Source organism: Anopheles bellator, chromosome 2 (genome assembly GCF_943735745.2).
Source record: "Anopheles bellator chromosome 2, idAnoBellAS_SP24_06.2, whole genome shotgun sequence".
NCBI classification, from domain to species: domain Eukaryota; kingdom Metazoa; phylum Arthropoda; class Insecta; order Diptera; family Culicidae; genus Anopheles; species Anopheles bellator.
Window position 1 is genome coordinate 41,570,718 of NC_071286.1, and position 21,636 is coordinate 41,592,353.

The following is a 21,636-nucleotide window of genomic DNA, read 5'->3' on the forward strand; positions in this document are numbered from 1 at the left end:
GTTTAACCCGACATTCGACGTTGAAACCCGCGGTAAAGAATGTTACAGGAAAAAAATGAACCCATCAGCTTTTTTCTGTAATATTTGAATATCGGCGGCAGATCCTTTTCAGTCGACCACGCTTCGAGCATCGTACGTCATAAACAGTGCAAAGAATCTGGCCACATTGGCCCCAAACCAAGTGAACCAGTGATTCGGGTGAATTCAATTAACTGCGCCGAAGCTATTGCGAAGAAATTGTTCAACCATGCTCGAAGTGCCCGAGGTCGTCTAATACTAAACGTGCAAAAAAAGCGCTGCTGAATATTGATAGGTTAACAATATATTCTTCCATCTTAAGTTCACGCTGATTGGGGATCGTTTCGCAGCATTGAATGGATTCATCGAACCATTGTGTTGTGTTCATTATGCTCGACCCCACTATCTGCGGGCGATTCGTCGGAACTAGTCGCACGTGCGTGGCGGAAATGAAGGTCAATCGAACACAAAACCGAAAGCAAAAGCAAAAGCGGAACCGCCAACCAAACGGCCCAATGGCGGGCGAGCCCAATTGAAAGTTGATGAAACTAATTTGCATGCCACATCGCGTCCCGAAAGGGCCTCTTCGTGGTCCGTCAAAATTCACTTTCCATTAGTTCAATTAGCTCGCGTGGCCCGACGTCCACTTGTGGGCAGCTTTTTTGTGTTGGCGCCAGACTCCGATTTCCGTCCGAGCTAAGTACTTCTACTTCGAGAGTGAGAGCTGGGCATCATAATGGACCCCATCCCAATGGCCCCTCCTGTCGAAGTGGAGGCGCATTTGTTTTCGTCGAAAAACATGTGAAAACTCTAGGGCCGAACCCTCAGAAATCGACACCTGTCAAATGTGTCAAGTTTGCGGTGCGCCGAAAGTCGCGAACAAACCGAAAATATCCAATCGAAGACCCGGATGGCGCTGGGTGTGTGGGCCGGTGAAAAGTCTGTTGTGATGTTGTTACAATTTCACCGGCTTTTTTCACCCAGTTTCCCGCAGAGATTGACCGCGGGTGCGAGCGCTACCACAACACGCCACACGCCGTGGCGCTCGCTCCACTTGTGCTCCGAGCGATCCCCGACTCCCCGACATGTAGACCATTACGAATTATCATAAAAAAAGTTCCCGAACATCGAACAAACAGCCGATTGTTCGTGTGTGTTCATGAAAATGGAGAAAACAAAGCACAGCTGGGCAAACAAACTCCTGGCCTGGCCGTGGCCGTGGAGTAGGTGGACGTGGTCGGATGGAGATCGTGGTTCCAGCGCCATACTCCAGCTGGTCTCGGCCGGGTGTCGTCTGGTTCGTCTGGCGGAAAACAGGAATCGATTGACGATAATCACAGCAGGCTGCGAGCTCGCACTTGACAGTTACACTGCACCGGTTCCAATCAGCTGGTGTTTAGAAAGTTCGTTCGCTGGTTAAGCTTCGAGTTGGCCACACCCTGTGGCCACGGCCAAGAACTGTGCCACAGCAACACACAGTCCCCGGGAGTCCGCGCGACTTGGAAGACATATTACTTCCGGCCTTCACTGGGGCCCCAGCAGCCAGCCGTCAGTGTGACACAATTCCGCAGGTTCGCTCTTAAGGCCAGGGCTTCGCGTTCCCTTCGGAGAGAAAGTGACGTACTGCCGGCCACAAACCTAGCTCCGGGTGTACTTGATTTTGTTGCCCGGTTGTTGAGATAATTACCCAAGAGTCAGGGCACAGTTGTTTGGCAGCATCGAAAAAAAAAAACCCCCATCACTCGAGGCCAGCACAATTACGTCGTGCGTTACGGCGGCTGCGAGCTGTGTTACGGTGGCCGAATTTTCGTTGGACGTTTCGGACAAGACAACAAGTGGCTCCAAATGGACCCCAAAGGGGGCCAATTGCTTGCCCAGAGGCCAATAAGCGATTAATTCATGTGGCGCCCGATTGGGAAAGTCGTGAGAGTACCGTAACACCCCAGCTCGATCGGGAGCGCCGGGACTCGAATTGTGTCATCAAAATGGCGCGGGTCATTTACTGATCCACTTTTCCGCGGGGCGTTCGCTCAGCCGTGGCCGTGGAGTCCCGAAATGTTGACCGACAATCGGCCGGTCGGGCGCGCCCGTGAAGGTGAACGTTTCCGCTCCGGTAATCGGGCCACGCGCTGGAACACAGTTTTCGGCAGGTTTTTCGGGGTGCGAAACATACCCACGGCCCCACGGTCGGTTTAAACCTGTTCCGTCGGCGATCCGCTCGGCGTGATGTCACTGACCCAAACGGGAAAATCTCCATCGCCACCGGAGTGGAGCTTCGTGCAGAATTTGAGAGAAATGCAAAGAAAGTGTTCGACTCGCCTAAAACGGCGCCAGCGATTGGAGCCAGCCACCGGGAGAAATGGAATGCGGCTTGGCCAGAGAGTTGCATCGTGGTGCAGCAGATTTCCATTTTCCTTTCCGATGTATGCATTACATGTACGCCCGGCGCGGGTGCCATTGTTTGGCTACTCGGCGGCTCTCTGCGTTCCCTTTGGGGTGTGAATGCCCACCTCCCGAGAAACATAAAACGTGACGGGCGTACCGAAGGTGAGGGTATTTGTTTATGTGGCGCGATGCTCCGTGATAAATGATTCGGCCGCGTCCCGTGTGTTGGTGGCGCCCTTGCACCCTTGTGAAGGGCAACAGAAATGAAAATTTCATACACCATTCGCAGTGAAAATGGCGAACGAACTTTGGTGGAAATGATAGACACCGGGGCAATTAAAGTGTCACATCCAGATGGGCGATTGTGATGTAATTGGCAGGCCCGTAGTGGGTTGCGAATAAGTGGCCATTACGAGACGAGGCGTTATGTCGAATGATATTTTATATTATTTTATGACAAAAACTCTCCTCGGGAACAGCATCGGAACCATCGCAAGGGACAATTTGTGTGCGCTCCCCGGAGCCCGGAGCGTGTTTTTTCGACAAACAATTGGCGGTTTCGAGCTTTCAAGTGTCGACTTTCGCCGTTCCGAGATGCCGGTTTTGTTTTTTTTGGTTGCTCATGCACCAAACGTTTCTAAGTCGCGCCCGCATCCGCTATTTGGAAAGGTGCATTAGCCTAAAGTAAAAGGCGCTCAGAAACTTGGCAGTGTCGGCGTAGAAAGTGGGTCGTAACAAGGTGCAATATGTGTGCCACTATTGCACGTAAAATTATAGATATTGAAACTTCTTTGCTAAATGCTGCTTGCGAAAGGAAAAGTAATTATGTTTTTCTTTCCTGCATGGATATGCCATATGATGGGAATGGAAAATGAATGAAATGCACTCGGACTAACGAACAGAAAGTTTGTGGGGCATTCGTGAAATGATCTACATTTTGTTTGTGGTTTCTGTCTATTTTGTTAACCATTTGTGCCGTTTGCAAGTTGTTATTTCACAGTTTGTTGTAAAAATTGAGAATAATTCAATCAACCCTAGAGAAGGCATTTCCAAGACATTCGCATCTGTTTGGTGAAACCAAAATTGCTTACCTACTGGCTTTCAGCCATCTGTAGAATCTGTAATGATACGAACTGCTTCTAAAACTGCTAAGGATTCTGAGGATAGTTTGTTTAAAGATAGACTACTGTTGAATATTGAGAGTATCTCAATTTCTTGTCGCTAATTACTGTAATACAATTAACACTAGATATACCACACCAGTCATTTTGACTGGTCGGGCAGTTTGAATTGCAAATTTCCAGTACATATATTTTTTTTTCCCCGAAATGATGTCATGACTTTTAATAGCTCTAAGTAAAGAATACATTTCATAAGTAATTTTTTTTTTATACAGGTTAGTAAAAAAAAAAATTTTTTTTTTGAGATTTATACCATACCAGTCAAAATGACTGGTCCTTGTTTCCGTGAAGAAATTTAGGCAAAAACGGGAAATTTCGCTCAGAATGTAATCTATTGATCTCTGAATCGTAGGTTGGGCACTCCAGATCGTTGGTGTGTGCAACAAAAAAATTGTTTACCGTACCCCTTTCCCTTCTCCTCTCGCCGACATCCCAATTGATGTACCCATGATCGTCTACAGGTTAGAAGCCTCTACAGTTTTAGGGTAAAATTGGACAATTTCGCAAGCAAAATTGAAGGCATTTCTTGCAATAAGGTATGATCGGAGCCAAGCTAACAGCTGATCCGGACAGCCAATCTTGTTCAACTTGGCAAGGAGGATGTCGTGTGAAATTGTGTCGAAGGCAGTTTGGAAATCCGTGTATATGGCGTCAACCTGTGATCCAGAGTCCATGTTCCGTAGACAGAAGCTGGTATACTTCATCAGTAGCGTATTAGTAGATTTTTTAGGAACGAAGCCATGCTGAAGAAAAGTAATGAAATTCAGGACGCTCGATATGAGGGCGTCGTATATTAGCGACTCCAACAGTTCATTCCGCTGCGCGAGGCTGTAACTCATATCCCAACAACAACTCATATCCCATCAAGTGCCAGCGCACGACTGGCAACAGGGGTCGGTGGAGGTACTGGACACATCGAGAAGACAAGGTTAATTAAAACGCTTCGCTGTTTCACATGAGCACCCTTGCGCTGTTCTGTGACTCTGAGGATGTTTTTTTTCCATCGGGCCAGCACTCCAGAACTGGGCTGTTCTAGTGCCAAAATTGTAGTACCAGGACATCACAACATTATCGACATCGGCGTTATTGAACAATCAACGCATCAAAGTGCCGCCGTTCCGTTGTCGTGTAACGTTTGACGTGTAACGGCTGACGAAAAAGCCGCCAATCTTGAGACCAACTTTATTTATACGTTTCTCAACGTTGTTATACACTTGCAATGGATGCTCGCTTACTGTCTATAAGAGCAAATCAAAAAAGAAAGTGCTTATACTAAGTACAAGACATAAGCATGTAAAAATTGATAAAGCTTCTAAGAAATTAGCTGAAACTGTATCATTTTATAATGGAACCAAATACACGTCAAAACTCGCAGCAGCTGAGTTTGGCTCAAACTGCTTGAAAACTATCCGAATTTTTCTGAGATTCACCCAGATTTTGTATGGGAGCCCCCCTTTGTAAAGAGGGGAGGGGTTTCAAACATTAACCAGAACATTTCCCCACCCCTAAAACCTCCGCCTGCCGAATTTGGTTCGATTTGCTCGAAAACGTTTGTATGGGACGTTACGCACGAGACGTTACGTATGAGACGTTACGTAACGTTACGTTTGTATGGGAGCACCCCCTTCCCAGAGGTGTGGGAGGATCAAACTTTCCTATTCACAATCCGGGGTCACAAAACTACGCTGTGCAAAATTTCACGCGGATTGGTTGAGTAGTTTTGGAGAAAATGCGGTACACACACACTAGTATATAGATTATCCAACAAACTGATAAAAATTAAGTGTTTTGTTATATAAAAATGTATACAAATCCATTTATCGTTTACAATTAACATTACTAAACTTATTTTATCGTTTGTATATAGTGAATAAACACTTGAAGTCATAATAAGCAATTTTTCACATGACCAGTCATTTTGACTGGTCTGGTATAAATAGGTATATTCCAACGGTGGTATATCTAGTGTTAATTTATTTTCAATTAGTACGAGGGTCACTATTTATATTTCGGGAATAGGAACAAAAACAAATAGTGAAGCTGCGAATATATTTTTATTGTTTTTCAAAGTACTCGCCACGATGATCGATACACTTTTGCATGCGCTTAAACCAATTTTCAAAGCATTTATTCCATTCCGAATGAGGTATCTCCAAAACATGATTTTTGAACGCTTCAAGAGCTTCTTCGGGCGATGAAAATCGTTGACCACGCAGTTTATTCTTCACGGATGGGAACAAAAAGAAATCATTGGGTGCCAAATCAGGGCTGTACGGCGGATGACCCATCAATTCGATGTTTTGAGTGCTCAAATAGTCTCTTGTTTGAGCCGATGTGTGAGAGCTGGCATTGTCATGATGAAGAACAATCCGACGTCTCTTGTTTGTTTTCCTTATTTCACCGAAGATTTCTGGCAAACAGATGGTTGTGTACCACTCAGAATTTACTGTTCTACTAGAGACACTGTTGCAATATGACCAGTTTTTCCGAAGAAACAGGCCACCATTTTCTTTGAAGTGCTTCGTGTGCGAACAACTTTTGTTGGATTTGGTTCATCTTGGAACACCCATACAGTCGACTGCTGCTTACTTTCGGGCTCATACGAATATATCCATGATTCGTCACCTATCACGATTTTATAAACGTCTTTTGAAGCACCGCGATTGTATTTCTGAAGCATTTCTTTGCACCAATCGACACGAGCCTTTTTTTGAGCGATTGTCAAATTATGTGGGATCCAACGTGAACATAATTTTCGCACAGCTAAGTGTTCATGTAAAATCGCATATATGCTGGTGGAACTAATGCTTAGGGATGCCTCAATCTCACAATAGGTTACATGACGATCTTGCTTAATCATTTCGTGCACAGCATCGATGTTTTCTGGCACTACAGTCGATTTTGGACGACCTTCACGAAACTCGTCGGACAGCGAACTACGACCACGATTGAATTCACTATACCAGCGATACACAGTGGTTTTTGATGGAGCTTCATCGCCAAAAGTCAAATTAAGTTGATTGACGCACTCTTGTTGTAATAATCCACGTCGAAAGTCGTAAAAAATCATCGCTCGAAAATGTTCACGATTCAGTTCCATTTTTTTGCCGAGACGAAACTTTCAACTAAATATAAAATAAACAAATAGCGTCCGTATGACAAAATGTTCTGAGTACGTATGTCGTCAAAAATGTCAAACTTTACGATGGAACCATCAGAAGGACTCACATGACATCAGTGTTGCCAATTCCCGAAATATAAATAGTGACCTTCGTAATTTGCTCTATTCGCGTGCGGCAATCAAAACCCTTACTAAAATGTTACGCATATTTACGCTCATGATTGCGATCCATTGGAGTTCTTATCCACAAGTACGTAACATTAAATAAAGATTGAAGTGGCAGATCTTTTACTTGGCATGTAGTTCTGAGGCGTTATGTTAATCGAACAGATATCTCCCGCAACATGTAAACTGAACCAATAAAACATATCATATCAGTTTTTCATAACTTTCTTCCCAACGTTTCAGATTTAAAAATTTAGTTCATATCGGAGAAATTTAATGGGTCGCTTGTTGGGCTACAAAACCAAACTAAAATTTCATGTAATCGATATGTTGTAACAGGTTTCTGGTATCGATGAAGTTCACCTCATACTGTTTTATGTGTCTTATCATACCCCTGCAACTGTACACAACATGTAATTTATCTTACTCGGAAGTTATTGTTTGCTAGGGCTAAGGTTGTGAAAATTAAAAAATAATCCATCATCGACCGTTTCGGGACAAATTCCATTACCGTCGGTCAACAACTGCACCGAACACCGGAAAGACTGCCCAGAAAAAGAGGCCGTGGTTGTAAAAACCGTAAATAATCGAAAAGCATGCCACAAGAGACTCTCGCGGTTCGGCTACCTGATGCTTGATGAATTTTTCGTGTTATTTTTGCAAATACCTGACCAACATTGGCCATCGAACGCTACATCCGTGTTATGGTCGGCATGAAAGCAAAACAAAAACATGGTCCAATATCAACGGGCTATCAACTTCAGATGTGACCGCGAAGATTAATCCAATCACCTGCCACAAGTGTACCGATTCTAATTAATTGCTGTTTTTTCGTTTCAGATTATGCTTTCTCGTTTCCGTGGAAAGGACTAGCCGCGTAGAATACGACCAGTGACACTTTTTATTCGATGAAACGGTTTCGGTGTCCGTAATAGGGATCCCTTCAATGGCTTGTCGTCTGGAGTAACGGCGTGGAAATAGAAAGTGTTGCTCCATCGCATAGAGCAGTTCTAGTGTCTCAACAGGTCATCCAAGAAATTCGTCCGTTAAGCCTTTACTTCACAGGCCTTACGATGGTCCCTAGCAGACGCTCGGCACGGCCTATGGCACTCGGAACGGTCCTGCTGTTGATTGCACTTATGACAGGATGTGTGAAATGCGAAACCAGCAAACAACAGCAACCGTCAGCCACGGCAGCTGCCAATCGAACGGAACGGTCCGGATCGAGGACGAACGAGCTGCAACAGTTTGAAGACGCCCTAATTGACTACGTCAGCGATTGGTTCGATCGCAATTCGCTGGAATTAATCCAGAACGCGTTCACTAATCGCCAAGCTCGGCAAACGGACTCATCAGGTGGCGGTCAGTCGCCGACGACGCTCAGCGAGTTCGACCGGACCGTTATCAAGGGGATGGCCCGTCTGCTCGGCACAGCCTCCGATGCCTTCACGAGCCGCTCGCTGAAAGCGTCTTCCGGATCCGGGCGTCTATTTTTCTTCAAAGGTTCGCTTGGGACAGCGCCAATACGCGTACCATTCGCTAACTCGCTCGCTGTTCACCTTTACTTGCAGGAATGAAAAAGTTGCTCTGGCCAATTATGATCGGACTGCAGATTGTCAAAACCGTCCTCGTGATGATGTTCCTGCCGAGCATCATCGGGTCGCTGGGCAAAATCGTGGGCAAAGGTGGGCTGAACGCGCCGACAGCAACCGTAATTTGTTTAATTAATTTAATTCCGATCCCGTTCCCGTTTTAGGACTGTCGTCAGTGTCCGGGCTGTCACATCCGGTGCAGACGGTAGACGATTTGGATTTCAAGGATGCCACCTCGTACAATGCGGACCACGACTTCGGTATGAACGACGGCCACGGCTACCTACCACCGGATGGTGAGTTCATCGTGTTTCGAGGATTCGATTTCGATCAAGGAGTATCGGCAGCAAATGGGTTATGATTAGTGTAGCTTTTCTGTAGGATTTTCGAAGTGCTTTAGAATATAATTATTTTAAAACAGAGGAACTATTTTGCAAGCAGCGCAAAAATATTGGGAACGGTGAACATTATGAACCTCTGGCTTACGGGCATCATTTTGCCCACAAAGCAATGGGATTAGGGAAAAATAAAATAGCTGGTCGGTTTTCCGCTAGCGACCGCAGGTTTTTCACCCTCACGGTTCCGAGGCACGACCATATTTATGTCGCTTCAGCAACAGAAGCACTTCTGGCCAAGGGGCAATTTTATGGCCACTCGCGGTAGTTCCCGGGCAGGGTTTAAAATTGATTAAAGCTTCCTACTTTGTGTACTTCACGGACGAGCGATTCGGAGAATGCCGGCCGCGGAAAGAATGTTTGCGCACCGAGCGGCCACCGGAAAGAAATATTGCCAACAATTCCTATTAACGTCACCATTCGGCGGGGGTTGGGTTGGAAAAACAGAAAAATGCCGAAGGTCCGGAGGATGGATGCCGGGTCACTAATGTTATTATTCTCCCTCGTAACGCCCATTGCAGACAGCCATCCGTCGGCGACGAACTACAACGGCATAATGTACGACCCATCGGTGATGGGCGGCCACAGCAATGCGGCCAACGCCCTGTCCCGGCTCGGCTACGGCGGTGGCCGCGTGACGTACGTCAGCGCGCAGCCCGCGGATCGCCGGAAGCAGCAATCGGCGAAGAACGATTTCAAAATCTTCCACGACATCCCCAGTAGCAGTCTGCTGCTCACGAACTACGATCCGTTTTACAGCCCGCTGCTGTCGCGGCTGGACTCCATTTTCGCGCAGATGGGACTGTCCAGCAAGGAGGAGCCCTGTCGCCAGAAGCTGGTCTGCCTGATGTACGCCAACCCGGCCAAGTACGCGCCGTACAGCAACCTCATCTCGGCGCAGCTCAGCAGGTAAGCAGCAACGGGGGGTCCCACCGGGAACTAGATTAATCGGGGAGGGCCACTCCCGTATAAACCCACACACCTGTGTAACGTTTCACTGCGTTTCAGAGAGCTGGACGAGCTGCGCAAGCCGACCAACGACAATCCGGATATTTTGCGGTTTTTCAAGTACATGCGAGCGGCCAAGGACGGCCAGGATGGGGTGGACTGCGACGGCCACTACAAGGACTGTACCGGCTACAAGGACCTCACTAATCCGGCCATGGTAACGACGTTCAACGACATCAACAAACTCGTGCACGCCCGGAAACTGTAACCCGATACCCCGGAACGCGGCCATAATTGGGAGCTTCCGGAGTTTCCGGGTTTTACGATCGCCCCCACACGAAAGGACTTGGGGGGTGGCACAAGATTTCACCGCGAGCACGCAACGTCCGTCCCGGGCGACAATGACGACGACGACGGGGAAGGTTGTTCATGAAAAACTGCATCATCTTCTGGCCGCCACGCCATCGGGTGATGAGTTTCTTGTGAAAGCTTTCCGGCACGTGGAGAGGAAGTAGCGGTAGTAGTAGTCGCAGAACCCAGCACAATGTACGATTATCGAGCACGATAATGTGGCGCTGATTGTGCGACGACACAGCGAACTGTAGGATAACGAAGTATCCCGCGACTGACCATAGTCAAGTGTTAGGTGGACGCGTCCGACGAATGCCCGACTGGCATTTAGTCCAGTAGAGCTTCTTTTTGGTAGGACACTTTCAACAGTCTATTTCCGTTTCTGTCTTTGGAAGGCTTTTATCTTGACCCTTTATTCACTTCCCTTTATTTATCTATTTATTTATTTATATATTTATTTATTAGTATGCTTATTAACTTATTGAACGTGCGACTTTAACGACGGTCTGGCTACCTCTGGCTGTCTGCAACAAATGTGTTGTACAGAATAGCAATAAGGACGACGCACCTTGCGGCTGCGGTTTGTTTGTCGTTTTGCGTTGTTTTTTCTTTTAACAAACAATCAGACAACGAATCAACGGTCTCCTGGTTGCTCGATGCTGTCAAGGAAAGAAGAAATAATGCTACCGGCAACGGCGAGGTCGGTTCTCACGCGCACTCGGTTATTCGCCCAATGGGTCCGCTCCTCAGAAAAAAGGAACAAACCTAAGTGAATGCTCAGAAGAACGTTGTTTCGTCGTGGGTCCTTTCGAGCGCGCCCAGCATCGAAGGACTGCGAAGGGCCGCCACATGAAAGCAATGAGACGGAAAATAATTGCGAGACAAGTATGTGGCAGCACGTTAAGCGCTAATGTAAAATATAGTCTTTGTTATGGAAAGGATGGCAAATGACGCGTGCGTGCCGTAGGTTACGGGCGAACGACGGAAGAAAACACGGTTTGGTGTCAGTGAAAATATAGGCTGGTAGAGATACGAAACAGAAGCAAAACTGAGTCTATTATGTGGTGGTGGTGAGTATGAACTCTTTGCGACCATGCAACATGTCGCCCTTTTTTGTGTGCCACTTGCAAAACGTTATTAATGAACTACACAGGCTTGCCAAAGGATGAAAGGATCATGCAATTGAGTTGAACAGCTTAATGAGATTATAGCGAACCCATCGGGGTTTTTTCGCTCTAGTCGTTTAGCTTCACCATTACATCACAATTAATAACGCAATACTCAAGAAGTGCAGAAGCGGCAATCTACACGGCTCCGTTCTTCTTCGCAAAGGGCACATAACTCAATGTGCCCATTTAATCGAAAGTCCCAGGTCTAATCTGAATGCTACTAAATATCATAATGCTCGTTCCCACGGCCGAAGAGCACAGGCAGTTAAGTCATTTATGTTCATCGGCCGCGCGATACAAGGGGCTAGTAAAATTGACAAATGTCCCGTCGCTGCTTGTCCGGAATGGGCGATACATTTCACGCTTCAATTAAGGTAAGGCTTTTGACAAACTTCTACCCATTAGGCGACAAGGCTCTCGATGGCGGTGGCGCATCTGTAGGAAATTCGTTTTTGGCCGTGCGTCCTCTTCGCTTAACTGCTTCGCAAACACAACGGCGCATAATCATCCCATAAAACAGTGCCAAATTAAACGGTATCCATTTTCCCGCGGCCGGTACGGGAAACCCGGGAAGAGCGTGTTTGTGGGTTTCCTTTTTCATAGAGTGTTGAACTGCTTTTCATTTCACGGTTCTGCTCAGACGGCCAACGGCAGCGACCAGGATGTTGTTGCTGTCCAATGTTTCTTTCTTTGCATTTGCTCGTTCGATTGTCTACGGGTCCATGCTGATGGTTTTCCGTAAACGGCTTCGCTAGCTTCCGGTGTCGTACGAGAATGCTATGTCGTACGAGAAACAAATTCTTCGACCGGGCCCCAGGCGACCATTCGATTTGGGAACGAGGATTGGATTTGGAGCTCGATGCCGATAATCCTTCCCGGATCCGGGTGACGGCACATCGGATGGACGCCGGATGGTAGCCGGTTTCTTGGTTGATTGGATACGTAGTAGATTGGAATTGATGTGGTAGGTGATTGGCGATATTTCTATCACAAAAGAATTTATTTAGCTTCACTATACTCCATCGCCCTTGCCGTGTTCCGATTCCAACCACCGGTACGGGGAAAGTTTATTCGAACAACAACAGGATCAACCAACAAAAAGGATGCTTCTCGCACAGTTGGAACCCTGCAAAGACGGCCGTTCGCTAATGAACTGACGAGCCTTCGTCGGTGAGGCTCGTCGGTTTGCAACGGTACTTCGGTGGGCCTTCAACACACCTCCCGGCTCGACGATGACGCAATCAACCACAGCCGCCAGATTTGCACGTGGGCCAGTCCACCCTTTCGTAAGACCATTTTGGACCCATTGGAACCGGATCTGGCGTACTCCGTGAAGGTTTTCGATTCTTGATTGCCAGGGGAAAACCCCGTCCACGATGAGTCCGTTCACCCACTGACCCAGTGCACCGCAATCCGCACTCGGACTCGCAGTGAAGTGTGAAGTGGCGCGTTTACCGTGCGCCATGTGACCGCGAACCGAAGTCCGGTAGGTGAGCTGTTGTTTGGATTTACCGGGGCACGGTGTTGCATAATACTTCGGGGTCCAGTGGGCGCACCCGAATGGAACGGAAGAGGGGGAACACACGGCAAGAGGCGTAGCAAACCCGTTTCGTTGATTTCACTCACCGGCGCGTCATAGTAAATCACACTTACGCTGGCATGACGATCCCGGATCAACGAACTGAGTGCCCCGCAGACTAACAGGGACCACCGAACAAGCCGTTGCTGGAGCGGACTGGAACTTATGCAATCGGGACCGATCCTTTACAGCAAACAATCACTGAATGGCATTAATATGAACAATCCATCTGCCAACGAGAGCATAACTTTCCGCCTTCCAAAAAGACACCCCACGTGAAGGATCAAATCAGACCGAAAGTTATTTTTAAATTCCAAAAAACCGCCGCCAGATTGCGGGAACCGGGGAAAAACATTATTATTCATGAAAAGTTCGACTGGTGGACCCGGAACGCAGCGTTTCTGCTCGATATGTGGCGTTTACCACGTGAGACAGTACGCAGGGCGAGCCTTTCTCCGTTGTTAAAAGTTGAGCTGGAAAACGACCAAAATTCTTTCGCAAGAACACGCCGAATCAAAAGTTGGGCGAATTCTTTCTCGCAATGCTGCGGTGACCTTTCATTTTGCTCGGAATGCTCGCCGAGCTTTTCCTGCATTTTTAACGAGTAATCGAGATTTCTTCTGAAACTGAACGGATAAGCGAACCGAAGCCCCAAACGAGCAGAATAAACAAATATTCAAATTAGCGTATGTGCGGTGTGTCAGGCGGGGCCCATTCGTCGGGGAATCGAATTTATCCGCCGGCTTAGAACGTGTGGGGCTCATACAGAATGCTAATCAGACATCGCTTGGGGAAAGTTTCACTTTCGCACGAACCGACACTTTCGATTGGAAGTGGACTCCTTGACAAAGGAGTCACCCTGTGGCGCATGATGAATCATTGTTGTGATCACATCGCTTCCACGGCACGGCTCTGACCTACATGTCGCGACTGCCGGCACATCCCGAACGAGGCCCCAAAGAACCTTGAGGAACTCCCTCCGCTGCTAGACGTCCGACCGGCTGAACCGTCGTAAGTTGAGGGCGCAAATAGCCCACCCCAGCGCACGGACGAAGGCGATGATGGTTGGCGGTCGTATAAAACCGAAAGAGCCCAACTTTCGACAACTCAGTACCACTTTCGCTCTCGTTCGAGCCGCCGCCGTCCGAGACGTCACCCAGCAAGCATCATCGTGCCCGACATATCCCCGCCAGGGATTGGCCTTTCGGTGAGTGTAACTTCGGTCCGAACAGCAGCCACCGAATTCCGCGAGCCAGTGAAGTGTGGCGCTTGAAAGCGTCTCAACAAAACCAATAGAAATGCCAACTACACGAAAAGTTTGTGACAATTTTGGACCCGCGAAACCGAGTCAAGTGACCAACCCGGCAAGGGGCCGCGAAGGAAAATAATGAAAATTAATGGAAAACCAAAGTCAAGAAAAACACAACCCGGCCGGGACCGGCCCGGACCGGTTGTACCGGAAAGCGGGTGGAATAACGCTTGGAGAGGAGCCGGAAAGTGCCAAAAGCATTAAAACGCTGGACAACGCTGGACCAACAAAACAGCAACAGCAAAAAGACAGAAACGCGGCGAAGATTGATAGCGAAGACGTGACCTTTCTTTTCGGAAACCGTTTCGGAGCCGAAATGGGCCGGCCACGGTGGATTATGCGAGCGTTTCGAGCACTTTCAGGTCGAGTCGCTTCAAACACTCGACTCCCGACAGCTGTTTGGCTGCGGGCTAATTAATTTTGCGCCGAGCGTCAGTGAAGCTGCGGTCTACGCGAAGTGGTGGGAAGTATGGACACTTTTTACGCGATCGTTATATTTACTAACTTTTAATCAATTCTGGCAGCCTGGGGCAGCCCGAGCCATCCGCTCGAAAGTCGCACGCCCGGTGGTCCCGGTATTAAATAATTGGCTTTCGCCGTACAAACTGGTCTCGACTGGAGCGAGTTTGGAAACGCCTGGTGGCCAGGCTCTTCCCCGAACTACGGTGCGATTGGAGCGATCAAATATTCAGCTCACGGCCACAACCGGCCGACCTGAGCATCGATGGGCATGAATCGACATAATAAATAGGGCAAGTGTAGGACCCACCGGGTCGGTCGGCCCCGGAATCGGTGTCCGTTTTTTTGTTTTACGGACATGGGGTTAGCAAGCCCCGGCCCCGCAAGTGCCTCACGTAATCTAACGTAACGCTTGGCCCCTTTGGAAGTACTCGTCTCGCCTGCAAGTCGGCCGGTGGGGAATGGCGCGAAGTGCTACCCAAACAAAACGGATTTTGGTTCATCGACGGTGTGTGTGGGTTATTCGGCTGCTCGCAGATTCGCTCGAGACCGCCGCCAGCAGCAAGGTAGCAGCCAGGTTACCCCGAACTTTACACTCCGGTCGGCCCGTTACAAGAATGTGTTAACATTTTCCGACTAGCTTAACATACTGAACAAATATGCTCCCACGTGAGCCACGCTGAGGTTTCGTGCTCCGCCAACAACTAGTAAGTACACAGGGAGTAATCGAAAACATTGACCTTTCGCTTACAGAAGCTGCGGAGTGCTTCAGGAAAATTGCAAATCTGTCAAAACAAATGGAGAAATGTTACAGACGCTGAGGCTGATATATTTACTACGTATTAGGTCTGCAAATTATTTCGTGCCTTTTTTATCCGACATTTGTGAGCTAACTACAACAACAAAACGTGTGACTACCTTAATGAAAGTATTGTCCGTCGCTAGCTTCTACTTTCTCCCGTCTTTTAGATAGTTCCTCGATTCCGTATCGATAGAACTCCTCATCATTAGAAGCGATCCAGTCAGAGACCCATTTTTTAATACTTTCATAAGAAGTGAACCGCTGTGCTGCCAAATCGTTACTCATGTAACGGAACAAATACTAGTCCGAAAGAGCAACATCTGGATAACAATTCCCATCCGACATTTTTCAAAATCAGCTTATCATGTCTTTTATCCCATTCTCGTCGTTTGGTTTGGTTTCTCGTATGACCAAAGCTTTGGTCCAAATTTGGTCAATTGTTGTTAATGGGGTTGTCCATCAATAATTTCACGAGAGTAGCAGTCAACATCACGTTTCGTAAAAAAAATTGTGATAATTAGTGAAAAATACCATCTCTTGTAAAACGGCACGAATTAATTTGTAGACCTAATAGAACTACCTTACGGGCTATTTTGGGTGCCTTACACTACCTACGTACGAATTCCGACAGTGAATCCATCAACTTAAGTGCCAAAGTTGCTGCCTAATGCATGGTGTTTATTCATGTAGAATCGCCAAATTTTCCTCGACGTAATTCCAAGAAGTGTAAATGGTGTAAGACCCGGGTGGTGTAAATGAGATCGGAGTTCTTCGCACCCACCAAAGTCTGGCTGATTATGCAAACCAACTGCGCGTTGTCTTTCGAGCGCTTGTTACGCTCATTTTACGGTTGATAAAATTGGATTAGTTTGAGTTATCTAAATGGCCATTCCCGGAGTCCACGCATCACGCAGGGAACTAGAAGTAAAACCCCCGTTCCTAGACGGCCGGTAACAAGGACCTAGTCGGCATCGTTACACCCAATCATGCTCGCGCCGGTGTTACGGAATCAGATTGGAACCGGTTTCCTCGGCGGAGCGGCGCCGAATGCAACGAACCGCGCAAAAGTGCCGAGTTGCCGAGGCGCGCAGCGATGTGCAGAAGACGGTCGCCCGCCGATTTGTGCCAACAACCTGAAACCTAATGAAATTATCCCCCCGGCATGCTGTCTGTTGGTGGCGGCCTCTGTGAGTGTCCCGGTGAGTGCTCCTTTCTCTGCTCGAATCGATCAGCAGCGGCTTAGCCTTAGCGCGGCAGACACGTTCGCAACCTCCGATCGTTCAGAGGTCGGCACGGAGGTTGCATTCGCACGGCACGGCATGTCAGGGCCGGCAACCCGCGTGACGGTGTTGGTGGTCAGAATCAGGAAGTGACGCGGCCGACGACCACCACACAGACACGAACGGTGGCGACCCGGCGAAAACTGATGACAATTCGAAAGTGAGTAAGTGAAAGTGCCAGTTGGCCAGTGAGTTTTCGGATGCATCGCTCCCCCCACGAGAGCCGCGGCCGGATGACAGTTGGCCGTTGGAAGAGCGTGGAGCGTTGTGGGAAGCTTAAGGACGGTAGATGTGGTGCAAGCGAAAGTGCTCCGTTTCAGGCCGAAGGCTCGGCTCCGATGAGTGGTTAGTGCTTGCGTGGCGCACCTAGTGAGTGATTTTCCGGGAGTCACTTGTCGGCCGGTGGACTCAGGACTCAGGAAGGTTCGATGAAACGATTCCAACCCGATGGAGCAAGTGTAGAGCAAAATTTGGGGTAACCGAAAAGTGACAACTCAAACGCCGTGACTGGAATGGGACAACGCCGCAAACACGTGACTCACCAGGGCACACACCGCCGGGTCGGGAATGTCTCAACTGAAAGGAGCAAATAAGACCCTCTCTCGACAACATTCCCGACCAACGGACTGACTTCTATTTGTGTTTCATTTCTCACCAAAGCTCATATTTGCTTTCCGCCGTCCGGCGAAAGAGAAAGAGTGCCGCCATTTTTCTTTCTTTTCGCGAGTGGCGAGAGGTGGATGCTGCAGGATGCTAATGTTTCGCATCGTCGTCGGCCAAACAAACGGCCGCGTCAACCGGTTTTCCCGCGTCGGCACTGGATTCGGCAGCGAGCGTGACGATGAAAAGCGAAAACGGGTTGTGCCGTCGGATGCGGATTTGTAGGTTATGTCACACGTGGGTTATTGAAGGGTGTTATGTTGGGTGCCAGGGGGGTGGTTGAGGGTGGGGAAAGTGTGCCAGCTCGGACGCCAAGCCAAGCTGACACAATTTTACACCAAATATGAGTTCACAGTTCAACGTAATGCACTCGATTTTAATTTCGGTTTCGATCAGGTTTCGATACCAATTTAAATTGGTTTTTTGTTTACCGCACACAGAGAGAGAGAGAGACAGATTTTAATACGTTTCGCATCCCGCTCGAACGTTGTGAGGCGTAATTTTTTGTCGTTCATTCGGAAACGTGTCATGTTTCGTTTGGTGTAAAGCGATTAAATTCAACACGTCAACGGTCGCGGCCCACCCGTTGTCGGCAACAATGTTGCCTGAATTACCATAACGTCCACACACTCTCTCTCTCTCTCTTTCTCTCTTTCTTTCTGGGTCCTAACGACTGTGGGCGCGTTTTAGACCACTGAGTTTTTTCCTTCCTCCAAATGCAATATTCACGATGCCCTTGTTGCAAATGCAGTCGTTTCGGTTGAGGCAATCACACTGCTCGGTTGACCGTGTCCAGAGCCCTGTGTGCCGGGTCTGTCCCTTTGCTCACTAATTACCCGCGTGTCCGTGCGTCACTGTTTGGGGGAAATGCAAGAATTCCTGGCCAGATGGCCGACACTTTCACGACCGATAACACAAAAAGTCCGATCGTTCGATCGCGTACATCGCGCCTCACGTGTCGATCGCATGTTCCACGCCATGCTCCGAGCAACGTGGGCGATGGGAAATCGCAGAGCACTGCTTTCTACGCGTGGCCCTAGTTCGGACAGCTGACCACGCACGCTGACCGCCCGCGTTACGGTCGGTTACGTTCCCTCGATGACGCGTTGCTGCACACGTGATCGAGGCGCTTATCGGAGCAGAAGATGGGGTACGAGAGAGCCGACGGGGTCCAATGAAGTGCAAAACACGAAGCGCAGAAAAGCGCAAGAGAGTCCGGGGCTCGCTCAGAGCGTTGTTCGTGAGAGTGCAAGAGACAGAGAAATGACAACCCCATCAGGGGGGCGCCACAGACTTTCGACCCACCATCCACCATCGGAGGGAGAGAGAGTTGGTCCATTTTCTTCCCGCCGCCGCAGATCGCCGCTAGTGCGCGGCCCGGCACGAAGAAATGGATCATTCATCGCACCGAGTCGGGGTGATCAGCAGGAACCGCCATCGACGAGCAAGTGCTGCGCTGCGTGGTCTTTCCACCTCTCTGTCGTGTCCGACGACTGCCAACCGCCACGATCCCCATGAGCTCACAAGTCTCTTCCGTTTATGTCACTTCCAGAAATGGGAATCTCCGCACAGTGTCCACGTAGGCCGGATCGCTCGGACTGGTTCAGATATGCGATCGTGCTCGCTGTACTGGTGCTGGGCTGTCTGGTCGATCCGGGCCAACTGGAGGGCATCAAACTGCCCGATCAAACGACCGGATCCGCTGGATCGGGATCTCGGGAGACACCCATCCAACTTCTCCAACAGCAGCAGCAGCAGCAGCAGCCCGCGGCAGGAGAAGGTCGACGACAGGGCAAAAACCTGCTCGACTTCATCGGCCTCGGGACGGGTGGCAACGTGGATCCGTATCTCGCCCGGACCAACGCCCAGTGTCTGAACGGAGAGCTGGCCGAGTGCTTCAAGTCGCAGGCCCTCAACACTTTCGGCGAGTTCTTCGAAAAGGACCAGTACGAGTGAGTATCGCTTGGGGTTCTGGGAAGGGTTCTTCTTGATGCTAACCTGCGGTCCCGTTGGCCGTTCACAGACTCACGACCGATGCACGTATCGTACGGATGCCCGAAGCTCAGCTGCGTTCGCTGGGCCAGGAGGGCTTCGAGTACGTGGGAGAGTCGCGTCACAGTGACTCCGAGTGGGAGCTGATGTACAAGTACGCCCTGCGACGGCTGGAGCGCTTCGTCAAGTCGACGGCCCTGGAGTTCCAGATGCCGGACACCGTCACCGAGGAGGGCCGCTATTCGGCGCGGTTCATCGACGAAATCTCCGACGAGATCGATGTGATCGAGGACAAGAAGGCACCGCTCTTCACGCGCCACCGCCTGAAGAAGATCTTCATCCCGCTGCTGCTGATCCTGAAGGTGTTTAAACTGAAGCTCCTGCTGTTCCTGCCGCTGATCCTCGGGTTGGCGAGCTTCAAGAAGCTGCTCGGATTCCTGGCCATCATCATCCCCGGTGTCATCGGGTATCTGAAACTGTTCAAACCCCACCAGAGCTGCTGCACGAATGACATCTTCTCCGGTGGCTACCAGCCACAGTACTCACCGCAGGGTCTCGGATCGATCGGTTACAACCCGTACAAGGAGCACGCCAGTGGACCCTCCGTACTGTATGGCCGGCCGGACGTGAGCTACGCTTCGCCGTACGGCAACTACTATCGCGACGCGGGACGACCCGACCTGAAGGGCAGCAATGTCAAGTTCGGTGATGACCTCGCCTACCAAGGCTACTCGGAGTATCGGGCTAGTGCCGCGGGCAAGGATGTGAAGGCGGAAAACTGAAGCACGAAACTTGCGTTTAACGGGTGGTCTGTAATTAAGAGTGTAACCGGTGGTACTGTGAGTTGGCCGCGTCCTGTGACGTAGCATGAGTGATCGGATTGTGAACGAACGTAGTATGTATGCGTGTGAACCAAAAGTAGTGTAAATATTTATGACACTTAAAACAAATGACGTCAACCAAGGGGGGAGCAAAGCTGGGCGAGTTGCTAAAGGTTCCTCCACTTCATTGCCATCATGCGGGCAGGGCTGGTAAACACAATGGAAGTCACACAGAAAATGTCTCTTCTGCCGGGGCACTGTCTGAAGGTGTTTTAGTCATTCGAAAAGATCAATCGCCCGAAGATCACCACACCGGATAAGAAGAGTAGAAGTTGCAAGAAGAAGGTTCAAACAGCGTCCGAATAATTGAGACAGTTTTAGGGCCATCAGTAAAATTTAGTAGATGAATCTTAAGATTGTAACTAAATAGTAAATGTTGCCAGCACATCGCGGTATAGTGTCTTGTAATAAACTGATCAGTGAATTACCATTAAAATTCATTTTGTTACCAAATGTTCAGTTGTTTCATGTTTTCAGCTTCAATTTCATCGAAAAACCAAAAGGCAACATTTCTCGGCAGCGTACGCCATCGACGGTTACGACTCCTTCATTTTCGAAGAACGTTGGGTCGATAATGCCGCCAGACTGAAATCCGTTCCGCTACAATCGCTCGTTTCGGGTGCATTGGCTTCTCTTGCACGACGTGTGAGTTTTCCGTTTTTTTAAATATTTTTATTAAGTTTTAAATATTTTCCTTTTCTTTTCTACGTAAAGTTTAAAGTATTTACTGAATATTTCCAATTTTCAGAATGAAATTTAACGTTTTATTTATTTATTTATTTATTTATTTAGTATAAAATTAGTCGATGGACCAGTTTAAAGGTCAACTAATCGGCGATTTAAAATCCAAAAACTATTTGAATCACCCTATTCTTTCGGAGTACCGTATCAGAACACTTTTGCTGGACGAGGAGTTAACCATCGTGCCAAAAGAGGTTCTACCCTCAAGAACACCTGGAAAGACTCTAACATCAATATTTCAATATAATCTCACTTCACTCGGGCACCCTGCATTCTGTTTTTGTGAAAATAGGCAAGTGCAGAATGTTGCATACTACTTCTATCCATATGGAAAACCATCCAATTTATAAAATAATAAATACCACATTTGCTGTGCTTCTTTCGGAGTCCATTGGATTTCTGGTCTTCACTAGTTTTATAAACTTAACTATAACTTTTATAAATTATAGGTAACGCCAACCATAGAAGAAACGGTGTGCAGACTGTCTGCCGAACCTGACTGTTGCGTTGTCCCCAACAGATTTCCTTGAAACAAGGCTGAAAATTTGAGGTTTACAATCATGAATCATTCATGCTGTTACTACTTTGAACCGATATGTTGCTGATAT

The 21,636-nt window shown here is 48.5% G+C and overlaps 2 protein-coding genes across 2 annotated transcripts; both read left to right on the plus strand.

The window, feature by feature from the left end:
* Positions 1–7,943: 7,943 nt before the first annotated feature.
* LOC131211098 (uncharacterized) lies at positions 7,944–10,073 on the plus strand. Its single transcript, XM_058204452.1, has 5 exons — positions 7,944–8,373; positions 8,442–8,555; positions 8,627–8,758; positions 9,379–9,766; positions 9,866–10,073. The coding sequence occupies exons 1-5, from the start codon at positions 7,944–7,946 to the stop codon at positions 10,071–10,073; spliced, it is 1,272 nt and encodes a 423-aa protein (XP_058060435.1).
* Positions 10,074–18,968: 8,895 nt separating this feature from the next.
* LOC131207540 (uncharacterized) lies at positions 18,969–20,188 on the plus strand. The gene is made up of 2 exons (XM_058200158.1): positions 18,969–19,366; positions 19,438–20,188. The coding sequence occupies exons 1-2, from the start codon at positions 18,969–18,971 to the stop codon at positions 20,186–20,188; spliced, it is 1,149 nt and encodes a 382-aa protein (XP_058056141.1).
* The last annotated feature ends 1,448 nt before the right edge of the window (positions 20,189–21,636 follow it).